Source organism: Argentina silus, assembly GCF_951799395.1.
Source record: "Argentina silus genome assembly, chromosome: 11".
NCBI classification, from domain to species: Eukaryota; Metazoa; Chordata; class Actinopteri; order Argentiniformes; family Argentinidae; genus Argentina; species Argentina silus.
Window position 1 is genome coordinate 8,587,846 of NC_139665.1, and position 17,491 is coordinate 8,605,336.

Below are 17,491 nucleotides of genomic sequence, written 5' to 3' on the forward strand. Positions count from 1 at the left end.
AGAGAGAGAGAGAGAGAGAGGGGGAGAGAGCGAGAGGGGGAGAGAGAGAAAGAGAGAGAGAGTAGACAACAGCTGGACAGTACAGATAGAGAGAAAGTGTTTTATAAGTGGTACAGAGAGAAAATGTTGGTGATTTTCAAAGAAACGTAAAACCTGACATACGCGTGCATTTACTGCACCCACGCTGCACCTATGTATTGAGAAGCCATTTTCAAAGACCTTTCTACGCTGGACAGCAGAGGTAAAAGCATTCGTGTCCTTTAGTCACCCACAATAGACTCATGGTTAGCAGTTAGTGAGAGGGGTTATTCTAATGTCTAGTGGAACAATGTGCTATCCTCTGATAGTGTCTATTCATTTCCTGGGAGGGAATGTAAAACCAGTTCAGTGTAGTTCAGTCATTTCATTCATTGTGTTTGACCTCCTTGAGGGGCATTTTTATTTGTGAGATCATGAACTAATGCTAAACAGAGAATGTCAAAGGAATCTCAAAATGATGGTATTTGTTAATTGTGTCACAGCAGACAGTAACAGGTCAGAGACTTCAAGTATGCTTATTTTTTCTTAGTTACACAAACCTTTTGTCATTAGATTGAGGTTTGATATTGAGTAGACTCAATTATTTACTGTAAATGATTAGATTAAGATTTTACCTCAGAACCATTATTTTTGTATGTCTACAGTATTTTAGAAGTGTGTGCCTGTGTGAGCAAGGTTATTACACTGAGCCCAGTGACCCTGATAAAGACTGTGTTTGTGTACTTGGTGATTATCACACAAATACAGTACAGTAGACACACCACTCCATTATATATTTAGCGTTAAACAACCAAGTTAGCACAAGGAGAGATTGCAGCACGTGGCACACGCTGAAGAGGGGAGGCGGGTGGAGGTAGAAATCGGAGGATGGGGCTCATTGTAATGCATGGAACAGAATGAGGAATGCTATCAAACGTGTTTAATACCATTCCTCATTCCGTTCCATGCATTACAATGAGTCCGTTCTCCGATTTCTACTTCCAGCAGCCTCTCCTGGATCTGAAGCAGAACAGAACCTCAGAAACATGGATTTAAGAGTCACAGGAATTACCCCTTTTAAGGCCTTCGTGAACCCTTTATGTGGCTGCATACTTCAAATGTCATTGTAAGAAAATTCATACAAAATAAAGGAGGTTATTATGACTCGTTAGCCACCCTTTATGTTTTAAGTAGCATACGTACTTCATGAAGTGGGTTTCCTGGTTGACGGATTTCTCTGGTGGTAGAAACGCCCATTCTGTCAGGACTAACCCATAAGGTGATGATGTCACTGCTCACAACTGGGCCAATTAGATCAGAATCTGATTAGATCAGGACCTCAACGTCATGGGACTTCTGAGTAAATGGGTTAGCTCTCGGTTACGTTACGTAATGTACGATATTGCCTTGTCATCTCAGCAGAAAGCCATTCCCTTCTTCAGCTCCATATCTATACACGTATATGATCTACCCAGATCCTTATCATGTAAGTGATAAAGCAGTTGTATCTATATGTTCACTTTTATGACGGTATTGTAATCCTACTGTAACCGGTCTCACCTAGTTTCCACAGGGGAAGGGGTTAAGGGATACTGTAAAGCCCAAACTACCAGTGTGTTGTGAGAGGGATCAGGAGGAGGAGGAGACAAGGAGAAGAAAACCCCAAACTAGGGAGTGGAGCAGCGCCTTCTGAAAACAACACCAAAGTTCTCAGTTCCATTCTGGATCTCTCATTGAGTCACTTATTACTGGTTTTGAGTGAGCAGGATGGGAGAGCAACAGTGTTGTTGGAACTGACCCCCAGATTTATCATTCTTAAAAGCAGAGACTACTAAAATCAGAAAGCCTTTTAACTCAACGTGCCACTCCAAACTGTCTCCACAAAAGGGGAAAATATATGACTTTTTACAGTTAACAAATATGTATCATCACCATCCTCCTATTGAATGTAAGTGTTCACATTCTTGAACTATAGATGCTCACCAGCCTAAACTCATCAATTCTATGTATGTTACAGTTTCAGTAGTGTTATAAACAACAGAAGTTACTGTAAGCCACTAACCGGGTTCTTGCTTTCGAAAAATGGCGAGGGAAAACCCAAACCCTGTTAGCGTCTTACAGCATGGGTAACGTCCTTCTCTATGTTCCCTCTCCAACACTGCTGTAACTGTAATGTACATAGAGTTGATCAATGCAGTTTCCCCTCGCCATTCTGAGAAAGCGCAGCCCAGAAGACTGGATATGAATGGCATGTGACCTCCACATAAACTTCTATCATCACATGGTTTTAATCCAGTTAGCTGGCTATGTTTTTCTGCAGCAATTAACTTCTCTCAGTAGAAGGTTCCTGATGGAAGAGGATTGATATTTGCTCTTTTTGTTTACAGTATAAGTACAAAGATATTTAGCCAGTAGATTCTACCTGTTTTTGTTATGATCTATCAGTGTCCCACAGTAGAGGCTGGTGGCCTCGCTCTCCACACGGCCTCGCTCTCCATTTTCTACTTCCACTAGCCTCCACTGATGTACTGTACAGATGTATCATTTTCTCCCACTACACTTATCAACATGCATATGACTTACTGGAAATGAATCAATACTTCATATTTAATGAGCTTCCTAATGGGTCTAATGTTTTGTTTCAATGTACACATCTGCATGATCCTACAGAGTGTATGTGTCATTATCAACTTGAACGATGAGAGAGAGACTGAATCATCATTGTATTGTACTTACTGTGTGTACAATCTGTCACCTGTCATTCATATCATCCAATTAGAACATGTTGTGTGAACTTGAGCGTCTCTGAAAATATGTATTTCTACAGTATAACAGTATTTCTACAATATATATATATATATATATATATATATATATATATATATATATATATATATATATATATATATATATATATATATATGATGCTACTGTCAGAGCTGCTCAGCAGACAGACCTGTTGTCATGAGTGTCAGCCATCAGTGATGTCAGACAAACAGTCTGCTTGTCTCACATTGGAGAGCTCCACCATGACAAAGATCACTAGTGTTCACTTGTTGGGTTTCTCTCTACAGATGCCTGTGCATGGGTGTGTGAGAAGTACAATATGTGCTTGGCTGGGAGGCTACTATGCAAGGGCCAGCAGCCTCAGGCATGGCCAGAGGACATGAGTGGCCCTCCCTGTGGGTAGAGTCCATCCCCCCGCCAGATCAGAAGATACAAAGAGGTGAGGTTCAGTTCTGGTTAACGGTCCCTCCTAAAAACCTCTTCACCCCCACCACCCCCCTGTACAAGTTTCTCTCCTGTTATAAAAAACAAAATCCTTCTTCTAGCATTGTGACTGGTCCGAGCATTGATTACTTTATGTTATGATGACTGATGGATAGATGATTCACTTACTTAAACAAATGTATTTGTTGTAAGTCGCTTTGGATAAAGGCGTCTGCTAAATGCCATAAATGTAAATGTAAATGGTTATACTGTGTGGGCCGATGAGTTGAGCATGTGCATGGGTGCAGGTGCAGGTGCAGGGGAAGGTGCGCGGGGCATCTTGGGGGAACCTATGTTATAAACTTCATCTATAACACCTCACTCCAATAGAATCCGTCGAATAGAATCTGTCCTGGTATGATCCGTCAGATGGCACAGTAAGACAGTGCTTTGAAGTGTCATAAGTGTAAGCCACTATCATTGTTATTTTACAATCATTTTCATTAGATTACTCTTAACAACACCTTATCTGTCAGATCTGGCAAGGGAACACTACTACTACTACTACTCTGAGACGACACCGGCATTAGTGTGGTGCACGAAATACACTCACCGGCCACTTTATTAGGTACACCTTACTAGTACCGGGTTGGACCCCCTTTTGCCTTCAGAACTGCCTTCATTCTTTGTGGCATAGATTCAACAAGGTGCTGGAAACATTCCTCAGGGATTTTGGTCCATATTGACATGATAGCATCATTGCTGCAGATTTGTCGGCTGCACATCCATGATGCGAATCTCCCGTTCCACCACATCCCAAAGGTGCTCTGTTGGATTGACATCTGGTGACTGTGGAGGTCATTGGAGTACAGTGAACTCATTGTTCATGAAACCAGTTTGAGATGAGGTTTGTGACATCCTGTTACATCCAGTTATCCTGCTGGAAATAGCCATCAGAAGATGAGTACACTGTGGTCATAAAGGGATGGACATGGTACTAAGGGGCCCAAAGTGTGCCAAGAAAATATCCACCACGCCATTAGATATTTGCGTTAACGAGCAGTTGTACCTAATAAAGTGGCCGGTGAGTGTACATTCTAATCTGATCTGTGGCCCTATTCCAAAAGCTGAGGTGTTTTGAGTCTGAGATGTCATGGTATGTTATTCCCTGTAGGGGGCAGCAAACACTGTAAAAACCCAAAACCCATATCATCATTACAAAAAATGCATTCAAAGTTAACTCTGCATTTTGTTTTCCTCTTCAATGTTCTGCTGGGGGTAAATGTTGATAATTAAATCCAGTGGGCCCAGTGTAGTCTGATTGACGATCAACCTCTTACCTCACTTTGTCCAGTTACCAGTCCAGTATGGTTCAGTTATCAGTCCAGTACGGTTCAGTTACCAGTCCAGTATGGTTCAGTTACCAGTCCAGTATGGTTCAGTTACCAGTCCAGTACGGTCCAGTTACCAGTCCAGTATGGTTCAGTTACCAGTTTGGGAAGTTGGTCTGTTGTTGCCTTGCTATAGGCAATGACCTGCTGGGTCACATGGTACACAGTGTACATAGTAATGGCAGATAACTGAAGCGATAACTCATAAAATGTGGAACCCCGCACGTACGCACGCACGCACGCGCGCGCGCGCACACACACACACACACACACACACACACACACACACACACACACACACACACACACACTATGTCTCTCTCTCTCTCTCTCACAGCATGCAGCATAGATATTTACCAGGGCCCCTCTCCCTGCCTCTGCACAGCCTAGATAACCACACCATCGCATACCCGGATCCTCTTGTAAGTATGGATTATCTGTATCAAGAGGCAAGTGCATCCACTCTATTCACTTTCAATTTGGTTTCAGGAGTAGCCAAGCAACAACATTAAGAGTTATTTATCGGAAAGCAAGGGCCAAACAAAAAGTATTGCACTTACTGATCAAATGTTTTTTTTTTCTTTACAGAGATCAGCTGTATGTTATCTGATGGAACAGAGATTAACTACTTTAACTGCTCAAATCAATTTACACACTCCTGTGTAACTGTGTAATTATAGCCTATGATAGAGGATGAACTGATAGTCTATGCAATGAAAGCAAGCTAAATCAAGCACACCGCACGTTTTTTGTTTTTTTTAAATGTTTGAAACCATTTCAAATCTATTTCTTGCCCCAGCCTGTAGTCTACTAGAACATACTTGTCTGTGTTCAAATCAACAATGACGGTGACGATTCATGTCCACAGCACAGTGGCATTCATTCCATGTGTCCCTTTTCTCCTTTGTTTTCTGGAATTGAGATGTCCTGGAGTATCGCAGTCAGTAAACAGACAAGACACACAAACACGCACACACACACACACACACACACGTCACTGCGCCCTGGCTGGGGCTGGGGCTCTGCCGAGGGGAGTGAACCTCTTGTCTGAAACCATTGCAGTACAAGTTGCAGGCAGGAGATCGGGAGAGGAGGGAGCATGGAAACCTGCCCCTGGCTCTAAACCTTACTAGCAACACCCAGAAACCTCTTCTGTGGTCTCTGTCTGCGAATACCGGATACCCATACCAGACCTGTCAACATATTGTCTGCAGACATTTTTTGCAATGAAGTGCAGTTACATTTAGGCAGCGGGAGGCCTTGGCTGACAGTTGATGGTGGTAAGCTTGCAATCAAGTCTGCTTTGTAACGGTAGCTGGCTAGTAGCTACTAGCAAGGTATGTCAAGAGGTAGCTATCTCGCAGGTTTGTTCATTGTTTCCTTGCTAAAATACCTGCCGGTCAAGTTACGATCTAATGTTGTCGTACTAGACAATCTCAATGCAGTGGCCGGTGGCCTTTCTGCCCCTGCAAACCAGCTGACAGCTCACAGGTAGCCAGTGAACTAGCAAGCTAGCTAGCCAGCTAGTAGCTAACTAGTAGTGTCTTCATATTAAGCCAGTCAGACAGCAGCTTGTTTGTCAGATTCAGTTAGCTCGTAGTAGCAAGCAAAGTCTCTTTCAGAGGTGTTGCCAGTGGTGCTCGTTGGGCAGGACAAGAGGTTTGACAGCTAGCTAGCAGCTAGCTCCTGTCGCTACAGTCCCTGCAATGCTGACCAGCTACAAGATAGCTAGCTAGCTAAGTTAGTTAATAGTTAGCAGAAGCTGCTAGCCAGGCAGAGCCCTTGTTGTGACTAGCTTGCTAGGCTAACTAGCTAAGGCTATAGCTATGTTTCTATAAGGATCACTTTGGCTAATGCGTCAGAGGTGCGAAGGTGTTATAAAAAGCCAGTATTTCATGACAGTGACGCTAGCTACATGATAGCTTCTATCTTCTGCTGGCCTTGCCTTGCTTGCTGGGTCTGAAAAACTAGCCCGGACCAGAGAGGTACAGGTAGAACAGGAATTTGTCTTTTTTTTGCACAAGAAGTAATTGGGATGACAAAAATGCACTGTCACTCCCCAGAATCACTTCTGCACACTTTGATCAAAAGCAACCCAGTCCTTGCAATATTTAGATCCAATAGTTGTAATGCTGGTTGAGACTAAAGGTAACTCACTACTGTATTAAATTTGTTCTGGGCATAACATATTTCTAGAACATATAACAGTAAAACATACAGGCCTTTGCCGGGCGCCTTAGTACTGATAAGTGTGTAGGCCGTGGGCTATAGCAGACATGATGAGTGAAAACCGGTATTATTTGTCAGTTGCATCACACAGTCTGAAAAGCAACTATATAGCCTAGGCCTGGGTCTAGTTGCTTATGATAATGTTGTTACTGATAGTTGTGTAGTCGTATAGCAAACATAGTAAAGATGTGAGTTTTCTTCGCATAGGTTTCAGAACTGACCTATTTCACTTAGTGTGCCATCCAGATAAAAACAGGTTAATCATCTATTTAGAAGTGATGTCGAAAGTCTCTTCAAATGATCACATATAGTAGGCCTGCATTTGTTGCATGTAGGCCTCTGGCCCGGCAATGTTAATGTGACACTGTCAATCTGGGATTGGTGCATCCATTTTGGGACTTTTTCAATTAATGTCATTTATTCTTGAAGAATATAGCTTAATTTATAAATGCCTCGTGATCTTAGTTCAACTGTCCTACCCGAAGTATACGATTATTTCACACTATGGTTTGGAAACAATGTTATTGTAAACAGACACTGGAGAGCATCAAAACATGGTCCAAACTGTCATTTTGGTCTCATGGATGGTCAGTCCTTGCATCCATAGCGCTTTCTATTAATTTGAGAGCGGTTACATTTCTCCAACCCAATCCCCTTAGCTGTTTACCAAAAATAGGTGGCGGGGTGACCGCTTTGTTTTTGTTTGAATCCCAGATTGCCCCTTTAACTGTTATTGTAAACACTGACTGACTGGGTGATTGAATTAGCTTGTGAGGACTGTCACAAGTTCTTAATGACAAGTTTACTACTGTGTGTTAGCCTGTTTAAACCTCAATGTTATCAGGACCTCTTTGAAATGTTTAGGTGTAATGGGGAAAGTGCAAAGTCGTGGTTATTTTGAGCAGAATGAGAGGATAACCATGACTTAATGGATTAGCAACATCTCTTGCCCCCTGGGACAATTGGGGATTTCCACCTATCTAGCCTAACCTAACTATTAAGTATGCATCACTGGCCTAGTTGAAGTTATGTTAGTCACATTCCCAGACACTTCTGCCGACATGTGCGAAAGGTCTGGCCAATAGAAAGACCATAAAAAAACGGTGGCCATCAATCGTCTTCCACAGCACTTCCCCCCCACCCCCCAGTGCTTGCCCACCACACATTTCTGATTCGGAGCCCTGTGTGATTCGATGAAATCAACTAATAACAAATACATCAATCAGTCAGTTCACTCCCACTAAGGCCAGGTTTGTACAGGCACTGTGCTCAATAGCCTGGGGACAAGGTTAGAGTTATGTTGACATGAATGCTGTCGTTCCATCTCCCCCTCACCCGATTGCTGTTCACAACAGATGTTCAGTCAGTCAATGGTTGTTCTTTGGCATTCATCTGGTTGTCATTGTGTTGTCCCCCCCCCCATCCCCCCCGTCAGGACTGATGGCCCCAGAGTAACGTCCCAGGTTGCCAGCACCATGGCTCTGATGATCCCCCCAGTGAAGCTCAAATGGCTGGAGCACCTCAACAGCTCCTGGATCACGGAGGACAGTGAGTCCATTGCCACGCGGGAGGGCGTGGCCGTGCTCTACTCCAAGCTCCTGGCCAATAAGGAGGTGGTTCTGCTCCCGCAGCAGGTGAGGAGGAACGACAACACTGGCCTTCGTCTGAGGGGCCGCAACATCATGACAGTGATTTGAAAACACTTTCTCTACTTGTCTAACCCTAAATGAACCTTAACCCCCCTTAACCATAATCATTTCCCTACTTGGAACCGTAACCCTTAACCCATGGTTACCTGTAACCCTTAACCGTAACCCGTAACCCTTAACCAATGTCAGCGACTTTTGGGGGAAAAAAGAAAGTGAAAGTGAATTTCACAGCGAGGTGGACCAAATTGGCGAGAACTCGAGAGAATCATGTTGTGCCATGTCATCAGCCCTGACTGACCCCTTGTCCTACCTCGCAGGTGTTGTGTCTGAAGGGTCCCCAGCTGCCGGACTTTGAGCGAGAGTCCCTCTCCAGTGATGAGCAGGAGCACTACCTGGATGCGCTGCTCAGCAGCCAGCTGGCGCTTGCCAAGATGGTGTGCTCGGATTCGCCGTTCGCCGCCGCCCTGCGCAAGCGCTTACTGGTGCTCCAGCGCATTTTCTACGCCCTCTCCAACAAGTACCACGACAAGGGCAAGGTTGGTTGGTTTGTGTTGGTTTTGTTTGTGTGTTTTTGTCGGGGACGGGACGGCACGGGAAAAAATTAGTATTTTATCGTACTAGATTCCCAAGGAGTGGATTGAAGCACCCAAAATAATATCTGTTGTGTCATATTGTATCATGTTGCGTGTGGCATATTGTATCATAACGAATGGTGGTATAGGGTTGAGTAGCTGGCCCTAAGCTGGTATCCAATTCACGACCTTCCGCGTACAAACCGGCAATGCTAGCTACGACATCAAGACAGTGAACTGGCTTGGTGGAGAAGCCAAAAGCCCTGATCAAGGTGGTTACCAGTGTTGTTTGGTGTCTCAGGTCAAGCAGCAGCAGCACTCTCCAGAGAACAGCTCGGGCTCAGCGGACTGCCACTCCGTCAGCGAGCGCCCGCGCTCCAGCACCGACGCCCTCATCGAGATGGGCGTCCGCACAGGCCTCAGCCTGCTCTTCGCCCTGCTGCGCCAGAGCTGGCTGATGCCCCCCCCGCCCAGCCCCGGCGGAGGAGGAGGAGGAGGAGGAGGCGGCCTCAACCTCTGCAACGACGTCATCCACACGGCCATCGACGTGGTGAGCTCCCTCCCACCCCTCTCGCTGGCCAACGAGAGCAAGATCCCGCCCATGGGGCTGGACTGTCTGGCCCAGGTCACCTCCTTCCTGAAGGGGGTCACCATGCCCAACTCCGGGGCGGACATTCTGGGTCGGCGGCTGGCGTCAGAACTGCTGCTGGGCCTGGCCGCCCAGAGGGGTTCCCTGCGGTACCTGCTAGAGTGGATCGAAATGGCGCTGGCGGCCTCGGCCGTGGTCAGCACCATGGAGAAGAGCAGAACGGTCCAGAACCAAGAGGGACTCATCGGCTACGACTGCTTCATGAACATACTGATGCAGATGAGGCGGTCCCTGGTAGGCAACCGTTCGAAACGTTTGTGTGTATGTGTGTGTGTGTATGACGGCGTTGCGTTTTTGAATGTAGCCCTAAAGCTTGTTGAAACAAATGCCTTGTTGAATCAGATGTTATTGAATCGGCGTTTGGTTGATTGTTTTATCTGCTCATCCCCTCGTTTCTCTCCCAGGGTTCATCAGCCGACCGCAGTCAGTGGAGGGAGCCCACCCGCACGTCAGACGGCCTCTGTTCTCTGTACGAGGCGGCACTCTGTCTCTTCGAGGAGGTGAGACAAGGCCGCTCGAGAGAGAGAGAGAGAGAGAGAGAGAGATCTCACACATCCGTGTATGAAGGTGCCATGTAGTCAGGGGAGGCCGGCGGAGGTAGAAATCGGACGACGAGCTCATTGTAATGCCTGGGACGGAATAAGGAACGGTATCACACACAGACACACACAGTGTTCCTCATTCCAGTCCATGCATTACGATGAGCCCGTCCTCCGATTTCTACCTCGGCCGGCCTCCCCTGGCGTCAGCGGATGACTTTCGCTTGAATACGAGATGAAATGAGACGTACGATAACCCCTTATTTCAGGAAATGACTCCAAAAAACACAGTCACCCAATTGACTCCAACCCCTAACGTCATTCCGATTCAGCAAAAACGTTGTTGTCCATCCCGTCCTCATTCCGACAGGAAATTGTCTTGGACATAGGCTCACTTCCTTAAAAACAACAACACACGCACAAGACGCACGGAACACAACACCGTACGTTCTCACACCAGACGACCCGGAACAAGAACCACTGACCCGTAGGGACGCCGCTTTGTTTCCCCAGGTGTGTCGGATGGCGTCGGACTACTCCCGCACCTGCGCCAGCCCGGACAGCATCCAGACGGGCGACGCCCCCATGGTGTCGGAGACATGCGAGGTGTACGTGTGGGGCAGCAACAGCAGCCACCAGCTGGTGGAGGGAACGCAGGAGAAGATCCTGCAGCCCAAACTGGCGCCCAGCTTCGCAGACGCCCAGACGGTGAGACGGGTCACAGGCAGATGCAGACACACACACACGCAGACAGACAGACAGACAGACAGACAGACAGACACACACACGCAGAAACACACACACACACACACACACACACACACACACAAACAGTCCAAAGTGTGTGTGTGTATGTGTGTGATTAATAATTAAAAGTAATTTTAGTGGTGGTGTTGTCAACATTAGTCTTTCTTCATTATTTGTGTTGTTGTTGTTGTTGTTGTTGTTGTTGTGGTCATGGTCAGATTGAAGCCGGTCAGTACTGCACCTTCGTCATCTCGTCCGACGGCTCAGTCCGGGCCTGCGGGAAGGGCAGCTACGGCAGGCTGGGGTTGGGCGACTCCAATAACCAATCCACTCTCAAGAAGCTGACCTTCGAACCCCACCGCGCAATTAAGAAGGTGTCGTCGTCCAAGGGGTCGGACGGCCACACGCTGGCGTTCACCACGGAGGGGGAGGTGTTCAGCTGGGGGGACGGCGACTACGGCAAGCTGGGGCACGGGAACAGCTCCACACAGAAGTACCCCAAACTCATCCAGGGCCCGCTGCAAGGAAAGGTAGGCTACACCCAACCAGAGGACTTATGGCTGCTTCAAATGTGGGTGGGTGGGTGTGGGGGTGTTTGTGTAACACTGGTTGTGTATGTGTGTAACACTGGTTGTGTCTTTGTGTGTGGGGGTGTAACACTGGTTGTGTGTGTGTAACACTGGTTGTGTGTGTGTGTGTGTGTGTGTGTGTGTGTGTGTGTGTGTGTGTGTGTGTGTGTGTGTAACATTGGTTGTGTGTGTGAGTGTGAGTCTGTAATACTGGTTGTGTGTGTGTGTGTATGTGTAACACTGGTTGTGTGTGTGTAACACTGGTTGTGGGTGTGTGAGTGTGTAACACTGGTTGTGTGTGTGAGTGTGTAACACTGGTTGTGTGTGTGTAACTGATTGTGTGTGTCTAACACTGATTGTGTGTGTGTTTGTGTGTAACACTGATTGTGTGCAGGTGGTGGTGTGTGTGTCTGCTGGCTACAGACACAGTGCTGCCGTCAGTGAGGACGGAGAGCTCTACACGTGGGGTGAAGGAGACTTTGGGAGATTAGGTGACGTAGAAACACTTCAGATTATCCTCCAAATAAAATGATCCTCTTCTCTTTTTTTCACTTGTGTGGCTCCTTAGCTGATATACCGTATTGTGTATCATGGGAGGCAGTCAGGGGAGGCTGGTGGAGGTAGAAATCGGAGGACAGGCTCATTGTGATGCATGGAACGGAATGAGGAACGGCATCAAACACGTGCGTTCCCGATTCCGTTCCATGCATTTACAATAAGCCTGTCCTCCGATTTCTGCCTCCACCAGCCTCCCCTGGAGGCCGGTGGCCCTGTTTTGAACACTTACAAAGGCATCCGTCCTTCCTCCCTTTCTTGAAGTAATCACTGATCAGCTGTGATTGGATTAGTCAGAGCAAGCGTTCCGCTGCGTTGCTTTCACCAATCACGAGGCATGTCAGTGATTTCTTCAAAGAAGTGGGAAAGGGAGGATGCATTTACTTACATATGTCTGACAGATGGAAAAACCCCACCTCTTAACAGTCTTTTTCTCGTGTGTGTGTGTGTGTGTGTGTGTGTGTGTGTGTCTGTCTGTCTGTCTGTCTGTCTGTCTGTCTGTCTGTCTGTCTGTCTGTCTGTGGGTGTGTGTCTGTGTTTGTGTGTCTGTGTCTGCGCACATCTCTCTGTGTGTGTGTGTGTGTGTGTGTGTGTGTACGCGTGCCCACACAGGTCACGGCGACAGCAACAGCAGAAACATTCCTACACTGGTGAAGGACATCAGCAACGTGGGGGAGGTGTCCTGCGGGAGCTCCCACACCATCGCCCTGTCCAAAGACGGACGCACCGTCTGGTCCTTTGGCGGCGGGGACAACGGTCGGTTAAACCTCAATGTGTCCCTCTGTCCATCAGCGGAGGCGGCCATCATGTGCGATCCGTGGTCGTATTTGACAACGTGTGTAGACAAGGACAATTTCCGGGCCATTTAGAGAGTGACATTTAGAGATTGACATTTACACAACGTCGAACCTGTCAGTTTACTTGAAAGCAGGTCAAGAACTGCTTGTACTCAGTCACCTGACAAATAAGCTTGGTTCCTGGTTTTATATCCATTCAGGATGTGCGTGTGGGCGGGCGTGAGAGAGAGAGAGAGTGTGCGTGTGCACGTGTGTGTGTGTGTGCGCGAGTAAAAAAATCAAATAAAAATAATAATCATTTAGTTTTGCAGTACAATGAGCCCGTCCTGCGATTTCTACCTCCACCAGCCTCCCCTGGAATAGATGTATCTGCATTACCTTGTAGTAGTGTAGCTTCTCACTGTTGAGAATAATGATTAGCAATGCTTTTAGGTCATTTTTCAGGGTTATGGAATTGTTTGGTTTATGTGTTTCCTCCGATTCCTACCTCCACCAGCCTCCTACTACTACTGTCAATATGTAATATGTATATTCCTACATGAAACCGACAGTATTAAATCCTAAATCCATCTAACCCTGTGTTCTTGTAGGAAAGCTGGGACATGGGGACACCAACAGGGTGTACAAGCCCAAGGTGGTGGAGGCCTTGCAGGGGATGTTCATCAGGAAGGTGTGTGCTGGGAGCCAGTCCTCCCTGGCCCTCACCTCCACCGGACAGGTACGCCATGGACGCTGACCGTGACCTCACTGGTGTCAGGGGTCACAACAGGACGGGGGGGGGGGGGGGGCTGTTTATCTGGGCACTTTCACTAACAGCTAACTGTTAGCATTTTTAACCAAAAACCCAATGCAACTTAAGTTAAGTTATCATGTTAGAAGATGTCATGCTCAAATCATCTCAAAGTCGTTTAAATCAAGGAATTACGTCTCTTCTGAGAATTTGATGGGATTTGGCCAAGACATTTCAAAACACGCTCATTTGGGGTCCATTGACTTCTATTGGATTCTGGTTAAAAAACCCGCTACGAATTAGCGGTTAGCGACAGTGCCCAGATGAACAGAACCAAAGTGTTTGATCTAAGTCTGTCCTTTGTCCATGGACTCATTTCTGGGTAAAGAACCAAATATGCGATTATGTCATTTGGGTGAACTGTCCCTTTAAAAGATGTACCTTGTTGGGTGGCAGCAGTGTGTGTGTGTCTGTGCTGACAGGTAGGCTGACATGGTGTGTGTCTGTGCTGACATGGCGTTTGTGTGTGTGTGTGTGTGTGTTGCAGGTGTATGCGTGGGGCTGCGGGGCGTGCCTGGGTTGTGGCTCCTCTGAAGCGACCGCTCTCAGACCCAAGCTGATCGAGGAGCTGGCCACGACCAGAGTGGTGGACATCTCCATAGGGGACAGTCACTGTCTTGCTCTGTCACATGGTACAGTACTGCCACCCCCAAATGTTATTGTTGCCTCTAATTACATTTTGTCATTGGCTCTGAGTGTCTCCAGAGCCAATGACATCATAGCAAACACAGTTTTGGGGCTACTTCAGGCTATCCTATCACTGTTATTCATCATCTATTAACCCTAGGGCGTTGTTACAGTAGCAGTGACTGTGTCAGTCTTTGGAAAGCTTTTCAGTTGAAATCAAATATTGAGCATGTGAAGTCCACAGAAGTCCTTAGATACTCAGTCTCTGTAGGTCCTGTCGATACCAGTGGAGGCTGGTGGAGGTAGAAATCAGAGGACGGGCCTCATGCTCCCTTCCCTCTTCCCTCCTCCTCTCTCCTTCCCTCCTCCCCAGACAACGAGGTGTACGCGTGGGGCAACAATTCCATGGGCCAGTGCGGCCAGGGCAACTCCACGGGGCCCATCACCAAGCCCAAGAAGGTGGTGGGTCTGGACGGGGTGGCCATCCAGCAGATCTCTGCCGGCACCTCCCACAGCCTGGCCTGGACCGCCCTGCCCCGGGACAGGTCAGTACTCTGGACTTTACCCCTTCCCCAACCCCCATGTGGATGTGTAAAGAACGTGTGTTTTCAGTCAAGAGCAAAGTCGGTGCGAGGGTGAAGGTACATCCAATTCAGCCAGGGGCTGTTATTGAGACAGAAGGATAGAGGGATTTGAGATATTAGGATGATCGTGGGCGATACATCCAAGCCAGAAGAGGCTGGTGGAGGTCGACGTCGGAGGACGGGGTCATTGTTACGCGCGGGTGGATCGGAGTGAGGAACGATATCAAACACACGTGATGTGTGTGTATACAAATTGTTGTATGAAAGCGGTAATGCTTTCGAGGCATTAATCAATACTGTCAATATTGCCGCTTGGTAGGGGGTTTGCCTAACAACTCCGCCTACCCGTGACGATATTGACTCACGTGGTGTTTGATACCGTTCCTCATTCCGGTCCATACATTACAATGAGCCCGTCCTCCGATGTCTACCTCCACCAGCCTCCCCTGGTCCAGGCCTCTATGTTCTCTTTCCTAGGCTGACTGTCTGTCTGTGTGTGTGTGTGTGTGCGTGTGTTTGTCCTCAGACAAGTGGTGGCGTGGCACCGTCCCTACTGTGTGGACCTGGAGGAGAGCACCTTCTCCCACCTCCGCTCCTTCCTGGAGCGCTACTGTGATGGCATCAACAGTGACGTGCCCCCCCTGCCCTTCCCCTCCTCCAGGTAGGCGCTCTGGGGGGACGGGGGAACGGGACGCAGGGGGCGGGAGGGGGGAGTACAAGCTTGTCATGGATCATATTCAAAGTTTAAAGTTGCTTGGATCACACAGGCCTTAGTCTCATTCCCAGACACTTCCGCTGAAATGTGCCAAAGGTCCACTGGACCAAAGGTCTGCTAGACTAAAGGTCTGCTGGACCAAACTTCATCAAGGCCGATAGAAAGACCGTCGGAAAAAAACGGGCGGCCCGTAGCCATTGGCTTTACTTCACGTCAATCATCTCCCACAGCACTCCCCCCACCCCCCAGCGCTTCCACACCACACGTTCCTGATTCGCTCTGCCTCGCGGCCCTGTGATTAACTGAAATAAAATCATAATAAATAATAATCACTTAGTAAATTCACTCCCCTAAGGGCAGGTTTGAGTGCTTGTTATTCCAGCCTTGTTATTCCAGCCTTGAATTCCAGCCTTGAATGTTCAATAGCCTGGGGACAAGGTTACACAATGTTCTACACACACATACATGTACTATAAACTTCCTAAACGCTAAAATACATAAAGTACTTAGTTCATGTAGACCAATTCACTCTTCATCACCTCGCCACTCCATCATCATCATCATCACGTGTGTTCCATTCGGCAGGGAGCATCACAACTTCCTGAAGCTCTGCCTCCGGCTCTTGTCCAATCACCTGGCTCTGGCTCTGGCCGGGGGCGTGGCCACCAGTATCCTAGGGCGCCAGGCCCGCCCCCTGCGGAACCTGCTCTTCAGACTGATGGACGCGTCCGTGCCTGACGAGATCCAGGAGGTCAGCTATACCGGGCTTTGTGGTTCTGTCTGTATACCATGGTTTCACCCTGCCTATGATGAGGCCCTTATGTTCTACACCCTAGATGGCCTCTTGGTCTAGGTCTATAAGTGATATGGACTAAGATTTCCTGCATTTGGTAAAAGTTTGCCAGTTCTAATGGGATTTGAAGCTACTGGAAGTAGAAGTTGATAATAGTTATTTCTTTGTGAACCTGAACCTGTCTACCGGCCAACAGATAAGCAATACCAACAGAATCTCTCTCTCTCTCTCTCTCTCTTTCTCTCTCTCTCTCTCTCTCTCTCTCTCTCCCTCTCCCTCCCCCTCTCTCTCTTTCTCGCTTTCTCTCTCCCTCTTTCTCTCTCTATCTTTCTCTCTCTCTCCCTCTCTCTCTATTTATCTATCTCTGTGTGTGTGTGTGCGCATGTGACTGTGTGTGTCTGTGTGTATGATTGTGTGTGTGTGTATGACTGTGTGTCTCTGCATTCGCGTGTGTGTGTGTGTCCGTGCGTATCCAGGCGGTGATCGAGACCCTGTCGGTGGGGGCCACCATGCTGCTGCCCCCCCTGAGAGAGAGGATGGAGCTGCTCCACTCCCTCCTGCCCCAGGGGCCCGACCGCTGGGAGAGCCTTTCTAAAGGACAGGTACATTCCTCTCCTACACCTTCCAACTCATCTAGCACTGAGGGTATCTCTGTGATACACCTGGTACGGTCCTCTGTGGCTCAGTCGGTAGAGCACGGCGCTAACAACGCTTCGATTGGGGGTTCGATTCCCGCTGGGACCATATATACTGAAACACGTACGCACGCACTCACCGCAATGTAAGCCGCTTTGGATAAAAGTGTCAGCTAAATGGTGTATATACACTCACCGAGCACTATTAGGAACACTATACTAATACTGGGTAGGGCCTCCCTTTGCTCTCAAAACAGCCTCAATTCTTCGTGGCATTGATTCCACAAGATGTTGGAAACATTCCTTTGAGATTCTGGTCCATGATGACATGATTGCATCATGCAATTCCTGCAGATTTTTCAAGCCGTGAATCTCCCGTTTTACCACATCCCAAAGGTGTTCTATTGGATTCAGATCCGGTG

General features: G+C 47.6%; 1 protein-coding gene across 4 annotated transcripts in view; it reads left to right on the top strand.

The window, feature by feature from the left end:
- The first annotated feature begins 5,708 nt into the window (after nt 1-5,708).
- Nucleotides 5,709-17,491, top strand: part of herc1 (HECT and RLD domain containing E3 ubiquitin protein ligase family member 1) — a 68,581-nt gene continuing 56,798 nt past the window's right edge. For all 4 annotated transcript variants that reach the window (XM_083680270.1, XM_083680273.1, XM_083680271.1 and 1 more), the window contains exons 1-15: nt 5,709-5,899; nt 8,284-8,482; nt 8,815-9,033; nt 9,371-9,952; nt 10,123-10,218; nt 10,771-10,965; nt 11,223-11,534; nt 11,968-12,064; nt 12,741-12,884; nt 13,516-13,643; nt 14,203-14,347; nt 14,716-14,887; nt 15,453-15,587; nt 16,227-16,392; nt 16,911-17,036. In XM_083680270.1, the coding sequence (XP_083536396.1) occupies nt 8,324-8,482; nt 8,815-9,033; nt 9,371-9,952; nt 10,123-10,218; nt 10,771-10,965; nt 11,223-11,534; nt 11,968-12,064; nt 12,741-12,884; nt 13,516-13,643; nt 14,203-14,347; nt 14,716-14,887; nt 15,453-15,587; nt 16,227-16,392; nt 16,911-17,036 (2,676 nt within the window). In that variant the 5' untranslated portion in view covers nt 5,709-5,899; nt 8,284-8,323. The remainder of the gene's footprint in view (nt 5,900-8,283; nt 8,483-8,814; nt 9,034-9,370; nt 9,953-10,122; nt 10,219-10,770; nt 10,966-11,222; nt 11,535-11,967; nt 12,065-12,740; nt 12,885-13,515; nt 13,644-14,202; nt 14,348-14,715; nt 14,888-15,452; nt 15,588-16,226; nt 16,393-16,910; nt 17,037-17,491) is intronic.